Source organism: Antennarius striatus, chromosome 11 (genome assembly GCF_040054535.1).
Source record: "Antennarius striatus isolate MH-2024 chromosome 11, ASM4005453v1, whole genome shotgun sequence".
Lineage (NCBI taxonomy): Eukaryota > Metazoa > Chordata > Actinopteri > Lophiiformes > Antennariidae > Antennarius > Antennarius striatus.
Window position 1 is genome coordinate 6,669,267 of NC_090786.1, and position 20,734 is coordinate 6,690,000.

General features: G+C 39.4%; 2 protein-coding genes across 8 annotated transcripts; one reads left to right on the top strand and one right to left on the bottom strand.

The window, feature by feature from the left end:
* The first annotated feature begins 698 nt into the window (after positions 1-698).
* LOC137603393 (serine/threonine-protein phosphatase 4 regulatory subunit 3-like) lies at positions 699-11,840 on the top strand. The gene is made up of 16 exons (XM_068326813.1): positions 699-1,162; positions 1,723-1,778; positions 2,316-2,414; positions 2,602-3,225; positions 4,181-4,258; positions 5,167-5,283; positions 5,383-5,499; positions 5,864-5,995; positions 6,253-6,355; positions 6,445-6,486; positions 7,492-7,650; positions 7,885-8,054; positions 8,164-8,303; positions 8,409-8,557; positions 8,649-8,788; positions 9,169-11,840. The coding sequence occupies exons 1-16, from the start codon at positions 1,021-1,023 to the stop codon at positions 9,271-9,273; spliced, it is 2,373 nt and encodes a 790-aa protein (XP_068182914.1). The 5' UTR covers positions 699-1,020; the 3' UTR covers positions 9,274-11,840.
* On the bottom strand, positions 11,269-20,395 carry cfap36 (cilia and flagella associated protein 36). 7 transcript variants are annotated; one of them, XM_068326817.1, is made up of 11 exons: positions 20,042-20,395; positions 18,681-18,745; positions 18,482-18,580; positions 16,826-16,940; positions 16,658-16,745; positions 15,107-15,266; positions 13,741-13,846; positions 13,459-13,640; positions 12,737-12,901; positions 12,286-12,381; positions 11,269-11,995 (listed from the first exon to the last, which is right to left on the bottom strand). In XM_068326817.1, exons 1-11 carry the CDS (start codon positions 20,145-20,147, stop codon positions 11,912-11,914), a joined length of 1,266 nt encoding a protein of 421 aa, XP_068182918.1. In that variant the 5' UTR covers positions 20,148-20,395; the 3' UTR covers positions 11,269-11,911. The 7 variants fall into 7 exon arrangements, with proteins under 7 accessions (XP_068182918.1, XP_068182915.1, XP_068182919.1 ...); XM_068326814.1 differs by having other exon boundaries at positions 12,232-12,381; XM_068326818.1 differs by having other exon boundaries at positions 12,286-12,374; positions 12,733-12,901.
* Positions 20,396-20,734: the final 339 nt, after the last annotated feature.

The following is a 20,734-nucleotide window of genomic DNA, read 5'->3' on the forward strand; positions in this document are numbered from 1 at the left end:
TCTATGAAAAAATCCAAAATAGACATACAGAATCAAATTTTAACTCAACCCAATTTTCAGATGACGAACATGCCACAATAAATACTTATGCTCATAAAGAAAATGGTCATTACAACTGTTCAAAGTAAAAAAAACAAAACTATTTAATATGGCTTAAAATAGGAAGAAAATAAGTAACAATAAAATTGAAGAAAACATTTATTATTTATTTATTATTTATTATTATATATTATTTAAGCAGTGATGAGTTGCAACACACTGAATGTCATTTCACCAAAACGACCACTCTTATTAATAGAAAACTATATCGTAGTGACACACACTTGGAAGATCATTTCATAAACTATTCCTGTAGAATTGTTCTATTTCCATTATTCCATTATTCAATCTTTTTTTTTTAATACTAATTATCATATAACCGTATTCTTTAAAAGCAGTTTTAAAACATGACATCTATTGTTATCTTTATGTGCCCGTTGTTACTATGCTTCTTCAGGCCTGTACGTAGCGCTGTGATCCTTTGGTTCGTCTGTTGCAATGCCTCCTCTGGCCTGTACGTGGCGCTTTGCTCTTTTGGTTTGTCTCTTGCAATGCCTCTTCTGGCCTGTACGTGGCGCTTTGATCTTCTGGTGCCACCGCTGTACCCGTTGGACGCTGTCGCTCGGAGGAGGAGACCCCGCGGCGGTCAGCATTTGATTGACGTCGAAGAAGAAAAAGAACACAAGATCGGATTACAAGATGGCGGTCTGTGGACGCTAGCAAGGAGGCTGTTAGAGTTGTTTTGTGCTATGTGAAATTAACTGTTTGATATTAGTCTCCTTTTTGTGTTGTTTCACATCGTGAACGTAATATGTTTATGAAATAATTTGGAATAAATTTCACTTGATATCGCTAACTTTGTTTACACGTGCATGTTTAAGAACATGCCGCTGGAAACAAAGTTAACACTTCGAGGGTAGGAAAACCGACCGAGTGAGGTGATAGCTTGTTAGCAGCCAGCTAGCTCCGACTCGGTTAACCATGTCGGATACTCGGCGACGAGTGAAAGTGTATACGCTGAATGAAGATAGACAGTGGGACGATCGGGGTACCGGACACGTTTCATCAACCTTCGTCGAACGATTGGAAGGAATATCGTTGTTAGTTCGGGCGGAATCGGACGGTAAGTTCTCAGTTAGCATAGCTGCATTGACGTTTCGTATGCTACTGTTAGCATGCTACTGTTGCTTGCTCGTTGAGAAGGGTTCAGTTTGACACGTTATGTACTTGGTTAACATATTATGGCGTATTTGTTTCAGTTTGCGGTTGTTTTCGGAGCCAGTGTTCTTCGATTTTTTTAACAACCCTAATAAGTGTCGTTATAAGATCAAAGACATTAATATACTGTAGTCCATGTTAGGTACTAGCAGGCGCCTTGTACACCAACGACGTGATCTCAGACGCGTCAGGGCCTTTAAAGTTGCTCTTAAAAACGTAGAAACTTTTTATCTCGTTAGTTATAAAACCATTTTATGGTCAAACACAAAATCAGTGTGAAAATAAATTACACTGAACAAAGGTTTTTTGGTAAGTGAGCAGTTTGTGAGTTTGAACAATCTATTGCATTTTTACGTTTCACATTGTCTACGTAGCCATAAATGTCCTTTGCCAGTACATCAGTAGTTATTGACCTTCAATGTCAACAATTGTTAATTTTGCTGTGATTATTGCTGTTTGCTTCAGGATCACTCCTATTGGAGTCGAAGATAAGTCCAAATACTGCATATCAGAAACAACAGGTAACAATTGTTCATCCCTCCCTTGATCTGCTAAGATATCTGATATTCCTGTCACACTGACATACCAGCATAGTAAAACTTTTGTTACAGTTAAATTATTAGAACATTGAAATTTTATGTTGGAGAATTGCAGCTAAAACGATCCAGTGCTGACATTGGAAATAAAGTAACTGGTCTGGAATTGTTGTGACACTTTATAAGGAGATGGATGACATCATTAGCAATAGAATATCAAATATAATTTTATCCTGACATTTAAAATAAACATTTGTAATTTATTTAGAACAGTAATTTGTCGTATGGAGTGAAATAATAATAGAACCAAACAATGTCCTTGTATTTTATATGTAATTTTTTTTTATTTTAAAGGGCTTATTTAAAGTTTTATGCTATTATAGTGGTTAAAGTGTATGCACAACTAATATTGTGTGCTTTGAGAATTACAAATGTTTGTGTGAGTATAACAATATAGAGTAGGTGTTGTGAGTATGATGATCATTTTTGTATGGAGTAATATTTCTTTGTTTTTCTTTTCAGGACACACTGATTGTCTGGTCTGAAGCAGATAATTATGACCTTGCCCTCAGTTTCCAGGAAAAGGCCGGTTGCGATGAGATTTGGGAAAAGATTTGTCAGGTAATGTCAACCTGTTTGTACTCAAGTTTTGTGGATTTTTGAAAACATTTTTTTACTGGGTGTAGTACACAAGCAGGAGTGGTGAAGGATTGAGTTTGTTGACATTTTTTTCAACATAAGTGAAAAGATATATTACATTGACACTGTTGATTGATCATTTGGTGTCTACCAATTATTTGTTGCTCAGGTTCAAGGCAAAGATCCTGCCCTGGACATCACCCAGGACCCCATTGATGAGTCGGAAGAGGAGCGCTTTGAAGAAATTCCAGAGACGAGCCACCTGGTGGAGCTCCCTCCTTGTGAGCTAAGCCGACTAGAGGAGATTGCAGACTTGGTTACTTCTGTCCTGTCTTCACCCATCCGTAGGGAAAAACTTGCTCTGGCTCTTGTGAGTGAGGGCTACATCAAGAAACTCCTGGGTCTCTTCAGAGTATGCGAGGACCTTGCCAACAGGGAAGGTCTACATCACCTCTATGAAATTGTCCGAGGTGTCTTGTTCCTCAATAAAGCGGCCCTCTTTGAAGTGATGTTCTCCGATGACTGTATCATGGATGTTGTCGGCTGCCTTGAGTACGATCCTGCGCTGGTTCAGCCAAAACGTCATCGAGAATTCTTGACCAAGACAGCAAAGTTCAAAGAGGTCATACCTATCACAGACTCTGAGCTACGGCAGAAGATCCACCAAACCTACCGAGTGCAGTACATCCAGGACATCATCCTTCCCACACCCTCCGTCTTTGAGGAGAACTTCCTGTCCACACTCACCTCCTTTATCTTCTTCAACAAGGTGGAGATTGTCAGTATGTTGCAGGTAAGTGTCCGAACATGGACAATCAATATATTTTTTAAGGCACAGAGTGTCTATTTGTTTTTATCTAATGGGGTTTTCAGCAATAAATTCCATTCCATGTCCACGAGGTAACATTGTATAGCAATATAATACAGTAGTAATAATACAACGATTGTACAGACTGTACAGCAGCTTCCTAAATCTACAGAGTAGCTTGACCAGTGTCATTTTGCACTGCATTGCTGCTGTCGGAACTTTTGTTTGACGAATGATAAAGAACCTGTTCTCCTTGTTATTTCAGATAAAAGTATTATCATACATATCTGATAAGTGAATCACTGGGTTTCCATTATGAAATGTATTGACTTCTAGTAGGAACTGTGAAATGTCAAATCACATGGAAATAAAACTGAGGTTTCATTTTTGTCTTATTTGCAATAATTCAAGTCACCTTGGATGGATACTGGATGAGGGGGTCATGATATTCCTGTATTGTGATCAAAGAATGCACGGAGCTACCAAGGACACCTAACAATTTTGTAACGTCTTTTCCACTATTGAAAGATGTCAATATATGAAATTCTGTAATGTGGGATTAAAAGATATAAAATAAAATCATTTTACGAAGGTCATTTGTTGACCAAGTGAATGTCTATGATAAAGCTTGTATTTTCATTGCAGTGTTGTATTTACATCAAGAAAGTGTTCATCAGAAGAAGTTGTTCCGTACTGTGGTTTTCACGATTCAAGCTGTTTAGACAGTTCACTCATTTCATGTTCAGTGATCAGTGTAGAGTGTACTTCAGTACACAGTACTGTAAATAAACGTTCACTCTTCATTCTTGATTTTTTTTCTTTGAAGTTGGAATGCACACTACAGATCATTAATACTTGGATTTCCATTGTACTTTAATATTTTAATCATTACTTTCCTTGTTTTTTTTGTCTTTCTCACACTGTTTTTAATGTGTTTCAGGAGGATGAGAAGTTCTTAACGGAGGTCTTTGCACAGCTCACAGATGAAGGCACAGATGACAGTAAAAGAAGAGAGCTTGTAAGTCAAACATTTATCAGATATCCAGGCCACATATTTGTGGTACAATGTTGATTTATTATGACTTCTGGAAGGTCTTTTCTTGCAATTGTTTTTTTAATATTGTAAAGTTACCTCTTCAAAGTTACCCCCTTCAATAGCAAACACATTGTTTTTAATCCATGGTGGAATAGAAATCTCTGCTGACACAAATTTGTCATGAGTGCTGACAGAGCTGCTGTATTGCTACTTGAAACTGTTGAAACTAAATCTGCCCAAAACTATGTCTTTAAATTTGAATTTATAATGTGTGATCTTCTTTGACCACTGCCAATTTACTGATTTTCCAGCCGTGGCAAGGCTTCAGAGTTTTCTATTGAATATTAGCTCCAGGGCTTGCTGACCCTGTCAAATGGCATACGAGGAAAAATAGCGATTAAATTTTGTTGCAGTTGGAAGTATTAAATAGTCATACACCAAGACAGCGTTCGGCATTGTCAGTATAGATTTAATTTTGGGAATGAGGTAATGACGTAGATTTCACTTAGTTTTTAAAATGTTTTGGCAGCAACATGAAATTGTTTTACTTGAGAAAGGGCTGCCTACTGCCTTATAATATCAGAACTTCGCCAGCATTGCTCAGTGGTGTCAAGTGTTACCAGGGGTTAAATATGATGTTATTCTATTTGTCTATGCACTTGCTGTTTGGTAATTTGTTATACCATTTTTTGGGGTGAATATTGGGGCCATATGTCATATATAGATAATGTATCAGTTTTGGAATAGTTTTGCATTACACATTTTTTTCACTGCTGTGCAACCACACAAGCAACCCTTACAGATAACTGCATTGCCATAGACCTGTGACTGTTTGCTTTAATGTGACAGCTTCCCATTCACCATTATGCTTCCTTTCTTCTATTTCTCAGGTGAACTTTGTTAAGGAATTCTGTGCATTTTCACAAACATTGCAGCCACAAAACAGGGATGCATTCTTCAAAACGCTGGCAAACCTAGGCATTTTACCTGCTTTGGAAATAGTAATGGTATGTTCTGTGCAGTGCACAAATATGAAGTGAAGAATCAGCTGGTGAAACTTTTTTTTTTTTTTTGAGTGTCTTTAAATGTTATGGTTCCCATTTTAGGGAATGGATGATCTGCAGGTCAGGGCAGCAGCTACAGACATCTTCTCCTACCTGGTGGAATTCAGCCCCTCCATGGTCAGGGAGTTTGTCATGCAAGAACCACAGCAAACAGATGATGTAAGTCTCAAAACATCAGTGTCAACCAGAATGCTTGCATGCTTTAGATGCCAGGGAGGTTTTGATTTAAGTTCAGGTTTGCATTTCCAAGAAGGTTTTTTTATTTATTTTTATAATAGCGATAATCTTACACAATACGTAAATAATGTATTGATTTTCTCTTTCACAACCTTGTTTCCATTCCGAAGTATAAGGACATTTTTACAACTAACAGAGAGTCAAAACAACAGCAGTGAAGCACAGTAACCAGTCAGTTGTTCATGGACACTGCACTTGTTGCTTTAAATAAGTAAAGTTTCAGTGTCAAACAAAGGCTTTGTTTCGTCTTTATTTTAGAAACTGGTTTTCTGCGTTTTCTTTTCAGGATGTTCTGCTGATAAACGTTGTGATCAAGCAGATGATTTGTGACTCTGACCCAGAGTTAGGAGGAGCAGTCCAGCTGATGGGTCTGCTCAGGACGCTCATCGACCCAGAGAACATGCTGGCTTCCACCAATGTAAGCAAAATGACAAACAAGAAAGTATTGATGTACAGATTTTGTCTAACTCCAGTGACAATTGAAAGCGCATGAGGATAGCTGAATTGCAGAGTACGCATACAAACATGAGTGCAGTACCTGTTTATATTTTGTCTTCTAGCCTAAATCTTGATGAAATCCAGACACACTGAGGCCAGTCAGCCACACTTCTGTTCACTTTAAGCAAACCTACAAGATCAAAAGTTTTATTGGAGCTGCTTTTTTTTTTGTTTTAGAAAACGGAGAAGACAGAATTTCTAAGTTTCTTCTACAAGTACTGCATGCATGTCCTAACTGCCCCTCTGCTGGCCAACACTGCACATGACAAAAACTCCAAAGGTGAGCTGAGGATTGAAGTTTCTGATAAACTGGAATGTTACAGTCCATCAATAAGAACATGTCTAACTATTTCTGTTGTGGCTTTTCAGATCTGCAGGAGAGTCCAGCTAAGATCAACCCAGTCTGTCCAGGTTGGTGTAACCATTAGCAAATTAGTATTCATGGAGCAAGTAGTGATAAAACAGCAATAGGTACCATCTGGCCCTATTTATTCAGTGACTTTCGCAGTTTGTTTTTTCTCTTTCATTGTTTTTTTGGTTTTAATGGTTGGATTTAAGATCTACAATATTAAAATCATGCCTTTGAGTATTTCATGCTGTGTCAGGTTCAGTAACTATGGAGTAGCTCTTGTTATTCATTACATTTAACACAGGATAGCATTGCTTAACTCTGGTAAACATCTAACTTGTGTGGGATCACAGCAGTGTTCCGTATTCTATTAGTAATAGAATGTAATTTTCTTTTTGTAAAGAAATGCATCTGTGATGGGGATTCTGAATACTTGATGGTTGTTTTAATGTTATTTCATTTAGTTGATTACCATCATTGAATGTCATCATTTTAATTGATGTACAGTATTTGTGATTGTCTTCCATTTTGTAAATGTTGAATGGATGATATTTGAATTGAGCTTTTCTAGTCTTAATGGCAACTGGGATCACTTAACACAAAACTCCAGTCACTCAGTCATAGTGGGCAGAGCTACATTGCCATCTGTTCATCAGGAGCCGGAGCCATTCCTAAAAAAACTGATGCACTGATAGAAGACTCTTTAATGATAAAGTAGGACTCTATTTATAAGAAGGTACTTTAGTTTTTATCACAAACGGGGAATCGAGTAGCTGACCTGGTAATTGTTCTTGCCTTAAAAGCAATGGATGTCTGACTAACAGCCAATCAGGGTTAACCACAAAGTTGATAATTTCAAGCTGCAGGATCAAACGCTGCAGATAATGGCAACAGAGGCGAAGTTAGAGGTTCTTGCTCTGTATAATTAAATTGAAAAGCTGACATTCCCTGGTTTATATTAGTAGACAGGTCAGGACTGCACCGTGTAGTCCGTAGCTGGTTGTTTTGAGACTGTTTATATATGTATTGTAATGGTGTGATGTAGTTTTGTTCTTTATTTTGTGTAGACAACTTCCAGACTGCTCAGCTGCTGGCGTTGATCCTGGAACTCCTCACCTTTTGCGTGGAGCACCACACCTACCACATCAAGACATACATCATGAACAAAGACCTGCTGAGACGAGTGCTGGTGCTCATGAATTCAAAACACACTTTTCTTGCTCTTTGTAAGTACCTGTGTAGGTGAATGATCCACAGACACACAACCTTTGTTGCTGCTGTGTCTTTCCATCTTGACGGTGTTCTGTTAATGGTTAGTTTCTGTTGAGCTTTTCTTCATCCATGCAGTTATGAGCTCAGTGAGTGTTTGTCCAGGTGTCATTATTTGTTCAGGACATACCTCTCAAACTACATAGTTCACAGGTGACTGGTATTGATTAAGTTGTCCATTTTCATTGAAGGTGCCCTGCGTTTCATGCGCAGAATCATTGGTCTAAAGGATGAGTATTACAACCGCTACATCATCAAAGGGAACCTCTTTGAGCCTGTCATTAATGCCCTGCTGGACAACGGCACCCGATACAACCTCCTCAACTCAGCCATCATAGAACTCTTTGAGTTCATTAAAGTGGTGCGTAAACATGTGTACCTTAACATAGAATGTTATTTGGAATAGACTGTGTACACGTGAAGCTGAAATGGATTGACTGTGATTTTTCTGATGTTTCTTCTCTTTCCAGGAGGACATCAAGTCTCTCATAGCTCACATTGTGGATAACTTTTATAAGGCCCTTGAATCCATTGAGTACGTCCAGACGTTCAAGGGATTAAAGGGCCGGTACGAGCAGGAAAAAGACAGGCAGAGCCAAAGACTCAACAGGTCAGCAGACTAATGGAGACAAAGGCCTAGTAAAGAGAACCTTATGTTCACTCTTGTGAAGTTTCTAGTCTTCACAGTAGTTACTTGATACATTTTCCCTTTCAGATATCGCAGGGATGCGAGGTCGTTGGATGAAGATGAGGAGTTATGGTTCAATGACGACGACGACGATGATGATGGAGAGACTGTGGAGAAGAGTCGGATAGAGGATGACTTCTCAGACAGCTACGGAAAGTATATGGAAGCCAAAAAAGGTAAGGAGCCCTGGTGTTACTGATTGTATCCTCCTTTAAACCTTTGACCCCTGAACGTCGAGTCTGATATGTTCGGCCTGTGTTACTACAGGAGCTGCCAATGGAGCCAATGGTGCCAACAACAATGGGAAAGCTGTTGTGATCCCGTCTGCCTCCCCAGCCATCACTCCAAACAGCAGCGCAACGTCATCTGTCAAAACAGTCCCTCTTCCTGCCACGCCAGTCGTCAAAGTAATGCATTTATACATATAGAGCTATGAAGCTCCTATCTGAGTCTTCAATAGACTCACACATTCTGTAACCAGTTTTTTTCAAAAATTTGAGTGGTTTAAAAAAAACGCTAATTGAACAACCTTTATTAGTTTCCTGTTTTGTTTTCTCATATAAAGAAAACTTTACTCTTTGAACAGAAGACAAGTTCCTGTTGTAGAATGATGTAGAACTGTAATGTTATTACTGGAATGTTTTTTGTGTTTAGAAGTTTAATTTGTGTAAACATGTAATAATCTGGTCATATTAGACAGACAACACCTAAAGAAATTAGCATTTTGCCTTTTCTATGTGTCATTTTTGTTCAACATGTGCTCAAAGAGTTTTCTCATTTTTCTTAGACGGCTCTGGTTGGTTTGGTAGACTACCCTGACGATGAAGATGATGAGGACGAAGATGATGAAGAAGAACAGTCTCCAAGGAAACGGCCCCGTCTGACCTCTTAAGGCTGATTTGTCCTCTGTTTGGCCGTGGTGAGCGGGCACAGGCCCCTCCTACCATCGCTCCTCTGGTCGTCTCATTGGTCCTTGGACTGCCTGTTCCATCAGTACTACAGTCCTGCTCTCCCTGTTCTGACCTCCTTCTGAAAAACGCTCCCCTCATCCACCATCCAGCATACTGACCAAAGAGTCTGTGGTGGAAAACAACTGTCGCAAGGTGGTTCTCAAGTGTGCCCTGTTGCTATAGCAACAGTAGCAAGGACGCTATGGTACCACAGCCGCCCCACAGTAAACCTTACATTTCAGTTCTGACTTCCATCCTTGTCAAAGTTGAGCCAATGAGCGGCAGAAAGAGAGAGGAAGCCAGAACACAACCAGCCAGCGTACGAATCATTCAACGGGCCAGTCAGGCTAGCAGGACTAGCCATCGTAGTTATAGAAAGCTTGACTGGTGTAGTATGCGTCACCCTGCCATAGAACTCTTTTGTCAGACATAGTGGGATCTAGCAACACTGAGGAATTGCACCCAATGTTGAGAGACGAGGGAGGTGACAAATGGCACGAGCGCGTTAGAAAGAAAGCTCAGCAGTTGTGAGGGACAGATCCAGAGGAGCAGGACTTGAACCTTCAAAAGCCATGGCGTCACTTTAGCCAAGGCACACACAAAAATACACACATCTCACACACAGGACTGCGTTAGCCCGAAATTCCTGTATTTCATGACTTTGTTAAGAACTGTACAGATATTTTTTTGTTTTTCCTTTTTTTAATAATTTGCCCCGATATGATTTTCAAAGGGCAGATACCTATTTGTGTATTTTTGTGTTGTTGCACAAAAGGTGGGATTGCCGTTCAACCTGTTAGTCCAGTTCATTTGATTCAATGTAATGTGCAGAGAAGTTGAAAATGCTGGTTTTAAAAATACATTAAAACTACAGTAATTTTTGCAGCCAACATTTTGAGGGTGTCTGGAGTTGTGTATTTTGTTGGATTTAAGAGTTTGCTGGCCTCCATCGATTCACACACATCCCAGTTATGCTTTCTGGGTGACTGAGCTGATATGGTGAGTTTGGATTTGGTGCAAACTCGTTTCAGGAGGCTCAACTCTTCTCAGACAGATCTCAGGTACAGAATTCAATTTTTTGCATCAGAAATAAAAAGCTACCATCTTGTCTTTGCACTGTAGCACTGCTATCTCTTGAAACATGACATGTAATGGAGTGGACGATAACACTAATGCCAAATTGAAGGTCCAGAATTTTCAGACCCAGTTTGATTTGGTTCAGTATTGCGTTCCTTCTACAGTTTGCATGTGAGATAAAGTCATCACAGCCTTGATCAAACATGTGGATCAAAAATAATGTGAAGGAATACCAACTATAATTTGTTTCAAACTGTTGTTGGATGAGCTGTTTTTATTGATAGGTAATCTATCCTCAATCATCACAGTGCAAGTTTTGACTTCTTCAGAAGGCGCAGAAACATTTTAGGGTCAGGGGTATAAAAATTTCTATCTCACTATAAGCACATTGAGGGGCAGATGAAGGGAATTAATTTTTCATACCAGACATTGTATAAAGCTTCTGAATTAAACCATAAGCGAATGAGTGGAGCACAAATATTATTGCCAATATGCTTTTTCAGAATTTCAACAGAGCACGAGCAGCAAATTGTCTGTCCTGTCTGTTAGCGTCACCCAGCAAATGACTGTTTTTGCTCTCCCTTAAGAATTTGTACCAAGTGCATTTACTACCACTATCCATTCTTAACATTTGTATAAAGTTTTGAAAATTAAATGTGACCCTGGCATTGAACTTGTGAATCTGGCTTTGTTTTGAATTTACAAGTTTTGTCAATTTGAGCTGCAAGATTGATAGTTGGTAACTAGAATTGAATACCCTCGTGTTCCACATGCACCAAACTTACTTTACACTGATTTGTGTGGCTCATGCAACAAAATATCCAATATATGGCTGCAAAATACAATGATGAGAATCCAGGTTGTTTTTGTAAAATATGATTCATTCAACAGCATACATGAAATACTGAGTTCCTTGTAGAAATTGACACACTGCGCTCTTGGCCCATGTACAAACACATGACAAATTCATCTTGTCATCATCCACAGTGCTCTCAGACGTAAGACGACATATCTCGCAAAAGTACAATTACACAGTATACTGTTGTGCTCGGTAATGTAACCCCCACCTTGTACATCCGTCACACGTTCATTCCTGTCATCTATAGAGAAAAGATTGCAGGGATGTTGCTGGTAATGTGCTGAGCAGAAACAGGCATCTTTTATAGTGTTGCATAAGTAACATTTTTGCTCTTGAGTTTTCTGAACGTCATCCGTGTGTATAGTGATATTTAGTCATGATTGGATAAAAGCGTGTGCTTCCTTTTACTTTTTACACATATCCGACTGCCTGGCAGAATATTGGAGTGCTTCTGTGAGTCTGCCACATACAGTGCATCCACAATATAAAAGGAAACCTTTTCCTTATTTTCTTTGGAAAAACCCCTAATCAGTTACATAAATGGAATAATCTGGCTGGGGGAGGTAGTGTAGAGGAAGCCATGAAAACAGGAGTGAACAGATATACTGTAGGAGACATAAATAACAGTATTGCAAGTTTAGATGTTATTTCTTTATCACTTCTTCTTTCAGCTTGTCGGCCAGGTGTTTTCTCTTCTGTAGCTTCTTCCTCTCTTCAGCAGATACCTCCTGTGTAAAGACACCAGACCAGGTGGTAGAATTAGCAACCAGGGGGAGATGAGATGATCACTGCTGGTGGCTTGAGATAAAACATCTAAAGAAGCAGTGGGAAAGATGACTGAAATAAAACTGTTCACTCAGGTAGTAAGCTGCTAGGTTTTAGCTGTGCTAAAAAAGTGAAATCAAATTTATCTTTACTATGCTTGATGGATGAAATCTAAGGCACTGCAACCTCAGGAACCTACTAAAAATGGCCGAGCACATGTGTTCACATCAGGCAAAGGCTGCTGATGGATCACCTTCTGTTTGGAGGAGTTAGCGGCATGTACTGCAGGAGGTGGATGAAGAGGAGGTAGGGTACAGGCCCCATTGGTCTGGGACTGCACCACTGCCTTCTGACAGGGCAGACAGATGGAAAAAATAGACACAAGAAACCCATAAATAAAGTCAGAAAGATGATGAAAAGGAAGAAATAAACAAAATGTGGGTTATATAAAGATGAGGATAAGGTTATAATTGAAGGATGAGAAAATTAGGGTCAAACAAACACAAAGCCAGTGTTTAAAGAAATCACCTGTAATCTACTTTCAGATAATTCATAAATAGAAGAAACCGAGAAATTGATTACCATCTAAAATCCAAACAGGCCTGCATGAAATATGCTCCCGTGAAACGAGTCTCCCACCAGTCAGACAGTTGAGCCTGACCTCTGACCTCTTTAGGAATGGAAGTGTAACAGGCTTTACTTGCCGGAGGGGTGATGGCGGAGGTGGTGGTTGCGGTGGGTGTTTCCACTGGTGCGGCTGTCTGCTTGGTTTTCTGCTGTTCTTTTTTCAGTGCATGCAATTTGTCTCTCTGCTGACGTAGATACACCACCCTTTGCTGGAGCTCTTCCTGCTGAGATGCTGACAGCTCCTGGAAGAAAGGAACAGGAAGAGTTCATCCAATGTCACACACAAGCAAAAAATACCTTTACCAAGTCAAAAATTCTAAATGCTAAAAAATGAAACAAAAAAAAAATCTGTTTTCAAAGTAAAACCATCTATTCTATCACAAATAAGTTTCTTTTTTTTCTCCAATTCATCACCTCCAATTATATGACCACCCAAGTTTGTTCCCTGTCTGCAAGATATCTTAAACCTGTTGAAGAAAATTTTGTGCAGGAAGTGAATTTGGATCATGAAAGAGTTTTGATTTTAGAAATATCTGTGGGTGCAGTTTCAGATTCCAGGTCTTATTTTTCCATTTTCAAGATGCAAACTTTCTAATTAAAGTTTTTGCAATAGCATAATAAAATCAACAACACCCAGGACAGGATCCAGGGCAGAATCATCATCTGGGACGTTCAAATATGTATGGATGGAGGCAACAAAATTTGGCGTGGACATTTTATTAAATGACAAACAAACACAAAATCATACTGCAGCTCATTTTTTCCATATCATGTCTAGCAGAATCCCACAAAGACTCACTGTATATGGCTTAGAGAACCCGGCCTCCCGGTGTGCTTCCTCCAGTAACGTCTCGCCTGCCATCTGGTGGCTGTTATTCTTCTCCGTGGTGTCAGGACAGAGGCTCACGGAGGGCTCACCAGACTTCACCGGAGCTTTCACTGATGGAAGGACTCTGGACGGCACACCATTAACACCACAACCTGCACACATAAATCTGTATTCTAACTTTTGTAGGCTGGAAAAGATAAGATGCTGTTTATCGACATGTAAGGTGAAGAGTTTGAAGCTCCTCTGATGCACCTGCTGTGGGTTTTGGCACGGAGCTGCTCTTTGCTGCACTCGTTTCATCTCCACCTCCTGGGGCAACTGTCTTTTCCTCTTGTGTCCTCATGGATTGGTTATTGACCTAGACATTACGACACATTGACCCATAGCCATTAGAACATGTTACAGATGACACACACGTATCAGATTGATTCCAACACACAACTGAAGGGAAGCAGCACCTACAGCCACACACAAAGCCCCCAGATGGTAGATTTTATAGGCTTCCACATTACTGTAGACAGTTTTACTGCTGTCTGCTGACACCACGGGTCAATCCATAGGCTTTAAATCTACAAAGCTACTACATGACCACCCTGATACTCGGGCTATGAAACTGAGATGTTACCTTCTGTTCTCAGGATGCACTGATACCCCAGTTTGAAGGCAACACAACAGATAATGATATCAGATCTGTTCACATGCAGGTATACCTTGGTTAACGTCATTTCTAGTTATGTCAGTCTCGATTATAGTCATTTCACTCAACTTTACGTCTGTCAAGTACAAATGTTGGCCTCGTAAAATCATTGGTAAACTGTTAAAAGCACATAAGATCATGTTACTGTACAATAAATAAAGAATGAAAGCATACGTATAGCAACCACTGTTACCAATAATGCACAAGAAATGGCTGAAGACTAGACAGCAACCTTTTTTCTATACTATATTAAAAAATAACATTTAATTGTTTGTAAGCTTAAAATTGATTTGCATTAATCTAACATAAAGTACAGTACAGAACTGGCAAGTTAATACGACTTACTTCAATTTCAACTTAAGTTGTGTTTTCTGGAACCAATTAACGATGTAAGCTGAGGTATACCTGCATTTTTTTTTATATGCTTCAAATTTTGTTAGCGATTACAAATATTTCTAATTGGTATCAATATATCCTTAGATTTGACAGTAACCTTTGGATTATTTATCTGCCCACTAGTTGATTCTACATGAATGTTTGGGGTTACCAGATCAAACTCAGTGGTGGTGTTTCCATTCACTAGAAGGGCGTGGTGACCATTATTGCTGCTGTTGTCACCATTTCCCTCAGCTTTGGTCTTAACATGGAATCAAAAGCACATTGGAGACAATGCCACGTTATGAAGCAAAGATGAGAAGGAAAAGCATGCGGTACTAGCAGTATCAGGTCAACTCTGAGTTGCTAGAGGGAAGATAACAGTTCAACAAAAGGAAACTTGATGATGCTTCAGAGGATACAGAATATCAGCCTGTCTTTTGTATCAAATACTAAGAGTTCATCAGAGAGTTTATATGAGGTTCAACAGGTTTGGATGCTCCACAGATCTTATTTGGCTCTTAAAACTCACGATGCCTTCCCTACCTTGGCTGTGTTGTTTTGTTGTCTGGGAGCAGCGGTGGTGTTCTGGGCTTCACCACTTTCTGCCCCTGGCTTATCAGAGCTGCTGCTGGAGGGCGAACCACTCTCCTCCTCTAACAGCAGCCTCCTGGACATTTCCTCTTCATACTCCTCTTTTGACTTTCTGAAGACAAAGCAGGAGGAAATTAAAAGAAATCACTCACTTTACTAATATTTGGAGATTTGATCCAAATCTAATCATTGTAACACTGATAAATTGGCCTAAGAAATAGAACCTGCTATGGAATAATGGAACGCTATGGAATAATCAAGTCCCACATAGACTTAAATTAGACTTATAATAGAGTATATTAAATAGCCCCGGCTTAATAAGAGCCTATTGATGGTTTAACCTTTGGCTAATGGCACAAATGGACTAGAAACAAGAATATGGCACCAGTGTCAGGGATTTCCTTGTGATTGTTTCACTATGCCCTGGTTTGCTTAAAGGGATTTTCAGGCCACCATGCAGATCCCTTAATTTGATTTAACAACTTAATTTGCCTTAGAAGAGACTTCCGCAAAGCAGGTAACAGTATATGTTTAGTATATATATATTTGCTGGTGTGAGAGAGGGATTTACTTCAGATACAACTCCACTGCCAAAGGAGTTAGGATGCTGTGTAAAATGGAAACAGAAAGTGAAAGTGATGAAAGGCAAACACCGGAACCCCATACTTAATTGAAAATAGCATTAGACAACATATTAAAAAGTTGAAAATGAAAAGAAATGAAATTTCTTTCTTGTTGTTGTAAATTTTGAAAATTTATGGCAGCACCACATTTCAAAACCATCGGGATAGTCACTGGTATACTATAGTCCAATCACCGGTGTACCATAATTTTATCACTGATGTACCATTGTCTTCTCACTGGTGTACCATTGTTTTGTCACTGGTGTACCATTGTCTAGTCACTGGTGTACCATAGTTTTGTCACTGGTACAGATCTAATTAATGTCCTGTTTTCAAGGAAACATCTCTATTTGCCACCAGTAGTTTAGAATGCTGCCTGAGGTTAAAATTTGATATTCACTGTGTTGGGGGTGAGAAGGGTCATTAACATTTGTGCAAGACAAAGTGGATAGAAGACTATTTTTCTCAGTTGCTTACTCAGTGACAATCCCTCTATCCTAAATTAGCTGGAGCCTAAGGAGCTTAGCTGCGCTCCCATTAGACTCAGTGTGTTCTACTTGGTCAGGCTGAAAGGCGGCAGCTGATAAAATCCCATTAGAGAGCAGGGGCAGGAGCCTCTAGAAACATGGGCACATACAGCCAATGTGCCCGATGACATCCAATTAATTTCTTGTAATGGTTATTGTATTTAAAATGAATGGAATGTATTTCAGAACTTCATATAAAAAGATTGAAGAGTGAAAATTTAAGTGCAACCTTGCATAGCTAGCTGATGGTTTCAGACAGAATTAATAGCTAAATAACTCACATCCTTGTTGTTTGTGCGTGTTCATGCGAATTAATAAAATTAGGAAAGAGAACAATAGAAGGTGTGTCTTACCTAAGAACCTCCTGTAGGATTTTCATCTCTTGCTGTTGTAACTCGGTCATCACATCCACACCATCAGTCAGACACTCTGGGAGGGCTCCTAACACACAAGCAGATTGCTGTGACTTGCAGCTATATCAGCAGTTTCTCCCTCTGGGAGTGTGTGTTAATCCATCCTACCATTCCTCTCTTTGATAACTCTGAGCGCTTGAAGCTGCAGCTCTATGTTCTTCTGGACCATCATAGAACGGAACATCTGGAAGTCATCTGCAGCCAAAACCGGCTGAAACACTGACTGAAGAAAGAGACAGCAATGATATTAAATTGAATTAAAATCACAGTATCTGCAAGATGATTCAGAATGAATAGCACTGACTGGGTAGAGAGAAGCATGTTTGAGTGTGGAGGGTGGGTCAGTCCATACAGCTATATGGACACAGAATATGCATGCATTGTTAGACTGGTGAACTTGTGTTTTGTTTGTAACAAGACAAGAACAAATCATTGATAGGAAATAACTGGAAGAATTTTATATATTGCTTCTTGCATTAAGCCTGATGTTTCTATTACATTCTCGGCCTGTTCTCCCTTTGCAGATCAGTACCAGTCCAGTACGTACAGCACCTCCTATAATCTCAACACGAGTGCCTATAGAAATTACAGTATGGTTATAAACAGAGTGGTACTTAGGCCTAATCTATCACATAGGCTTCCTGTCTGTTGTCAATGATCTGTCCACCATGTAGGCTAATGCCAGGCAAATCTTTCTGACCAACCATATATACACAATCGTTGATCACTGGGTCACCAGCTTCTCTCTCAATCCTCCTCACTTCTTCCCTTTGTCAGACTCTCTCATTCCATAAGGATTCTGCTTCAGCTAAATATGTTTCAACCATGTACTGCAGAGCTTGATAAGGATTCAGTTTTCTAGGAACCCTGCTATCTAGGATGCATTTAAACAAACAATAAAACCTAAATGCACCACTAAAATACTTCGTAATATGACTTTGTATGATTAAATTAGATTTTAAAGATACATTTTCTGCATAGCTACACTGGAATAGAGCAGAAACACTTAATGTGCTGCAAAATTTAATCTCTTATAGCTTATTTTTGTTTTAGGAGAAACTGACTTAATTTGCTCACGTTCACAATTTATCTCTGGAATAATTAATGAGATCTGAATCTCTCTAAAGGACTATAACAAAATCTAGATCTCCATCCCAACCAATCTGTCACAGTCACAATACCACAGCCTGGTAAAATGCCCAGTCAGTATGTCACAACTTGGAATACAAATCCACAACACAAACATGTGCAAAATATTACCTCTGCCCAAAGCACTTAATCTGATGCATTGTGGTATGTGGTACAAGTAGAAATCCTTACAATGAACCTTCCCTGCTTTATACACTGGGTTCAAGTTTACAGAAGGAAGATTTCTAATGACCCTCTAAAAACAAAGGGTTTATGTTCATTACTTTCTGCCACTTTTCTGAGACTATGAAACGGTATTACGTTCACAAGTGACTAATCAAAGGAGATGAAGTGGTTGGTATGTATTCGCTGAAAAATTTATTTCAGAAATTGACATAATGTCACCAAACACAAACAACAGGAAGGTCAGTTGCATGGTTGATTACGTCACAAACAAATGTGTGAAATGCTGCTTCACCAGAACAACACGTTAACCCCAGTTGTGCTGCCGTTTACAAACCTAACTAGAATTCAAGGTTAACTTGATTGTGTTAAGTAAGCAAATCCTACCTGTGATTCTTCATCCTGGTCAACTGGCAGGGGGACAATGGTGAGCAAATGCTGTGCTTAACATACCTGCAGTGTTTTGTCCTTGGCAAAAGAAGTACATGCATCCAGAAACTGCTGCTCGTTGATGCCAACCTCTTGCATGTAATTATCCAACAGCTTCTCCACCTACACAAACACACAGATTACGTCATTCTAGTTTGATGAGTCTGCAACATAAATCCACTAAAGTGCAGTGCTGGTGCAGCGATGACATTCATGTACTCACCAATTTCTTATACTGCAAATGGATGTCTGTGTATGATAACTTATTTTCATCTTCATCATCAAAAACTGGAAAAGATGGAAATGATAGCAATCTGATATTTACACAGTGGCCATATATTTGCTAGCTTTCTGCAAGAACATCATGGATACCCCAGTACCAACCTGCCTTGTCCAAGTAAATTAAATTCAAGTTGAAACAGTGCATTAACCCATATGATTTAGATCAATAATACCATGAAATAATGTTTTTTTTGTAATCCACAATGTCAAAAACAATGCAACATATAAGCTCTGAAGTCAGCCCGTTGAGGGGCGAATGCAAACCACTGGTAGTAGTTAATGGGTTGGGACATTATAATATGATGGGACTGGCGCAAGTTTTTAATTAACACTGATCTTATTTTAATAAACAAGCTAAGAGCAGATAACCTATTTGCAGTTCAGGAAAATGTGAAAACCAACTGATTTAAGTATATTTACTACTGATGTACACTTACTTAAAAAGCTGGGTTGAAAAAACACATACTGTATTGGATTGCTCGCCAGACTGTTGAGTACACTACTAGGGTGTTTAATGAGTTTAACCCAGGTCCATTACAGTCTAACCATTATCAGACATACTAAAATTATAAAATAAAATTTGCCAGGAAGTAATCACCAATCAGTCACAGCGAATGTCTTTGTTAGTAAGAAAATACAAAGCTGGTAATTATAATTTATTTCATATAAATATTTGCTGTTATAATATATGCTGAAATAATTAAAAATGTGTATTTTCTTACCTAGATCTGTAGTGTTATTTTCAGCAGCACTGCTGTATGGCATTGGTATTAATAGTAGCATTGAAGGACCAATTTGAATATTTTAAAGCATCTCTCATACATACAGTGTGTATTTAATGTGTTTTGAGTGTGTGTGTGTGTGTGTGTGTGTGTGTGTGTGTGTGTGTGTGTGTGTGTGTGTGTGTGTGTGTGTGTGTGTGTGTGTGTGTGTTTGTGTGTGTGTGTGTGTGTGTGTGTGTGTGTGTGTGTTGGGGGTGGGGGGTTATTATGTAAGGTAACGCCCCTGAAGTAGGATAACTTGCTAACGTTGCCTTCACTGTCGTATGAGTTGCTACCTTTACTGTCAGCTTAATGTGGTGGCACGGACAATGAATTCTGAATAACTCAAAATGCTGCACAATAGTTAGTGATAAGGGAGTTAAAAACATAAATATAGGAAATATAGTATCATAGTCTCTCGATATGTCAACAAAAACATCGTCACAAATTAGCGTTAGCTTAGCCATCTTGCTAAGAGTGCATAGCCCCGGAGAGGCTTTACCGTACAACAAGTCTGAACAGGCGGATAACGTGTTTTTACCTGTACATTTGTTTTCTATAAAGTCCGTGACGGGAGTGATCCATATAGGGCTTCCCAAGTATCCAACGATGCCCTCTAACACCCATTCAGAGTCATCTTCTGCCATGTTAGCTGCTGCTGTAGTATTAACAACAACAGCACCAGCAAAGCGACGTTTCTTCGGATCGTTTTATCCAGCTCCTCTGACGTTACACCAGACGAAACAGACTGAAAAAAAATTCTCTTTTACCGTCCTTCATAAACTCGCTCCCATATCGCTTCATGGTGCTGTTTTTAACTCTCTTGACGGGGCGGGACGGGAAGATCTCCTAGGAAGAGAACGGCGCACTCATTAATTTTTGCAGGCGGGAGTGGTGACGCCTAATCGGTTGCTATGGCAACCGTGACGTCATTCTGTTTCTGCTTGAGCCGTGAGCCAGTACCGGTGAAGTGGAAGCAAAGGATAGTCGCACATATGGATAATTACGAGGGCTTACCGGGAGATGACGCGAGTTCATATCTCGATGACAACTTTCAATTATGGCCACAGATTTAAGGTGATAATTTCAACAAGTGTTTACTATTACGGAAGCCGAGAAAAGACGGTGAGAGAGTGGCGGAGAAGGTTATGTCATCGACATACAGTACAGTATTTGTGTCTGATCCAAAACGTTATTGTCAAGTGATTCTGAAACGTTATAACTCTTTTTCACC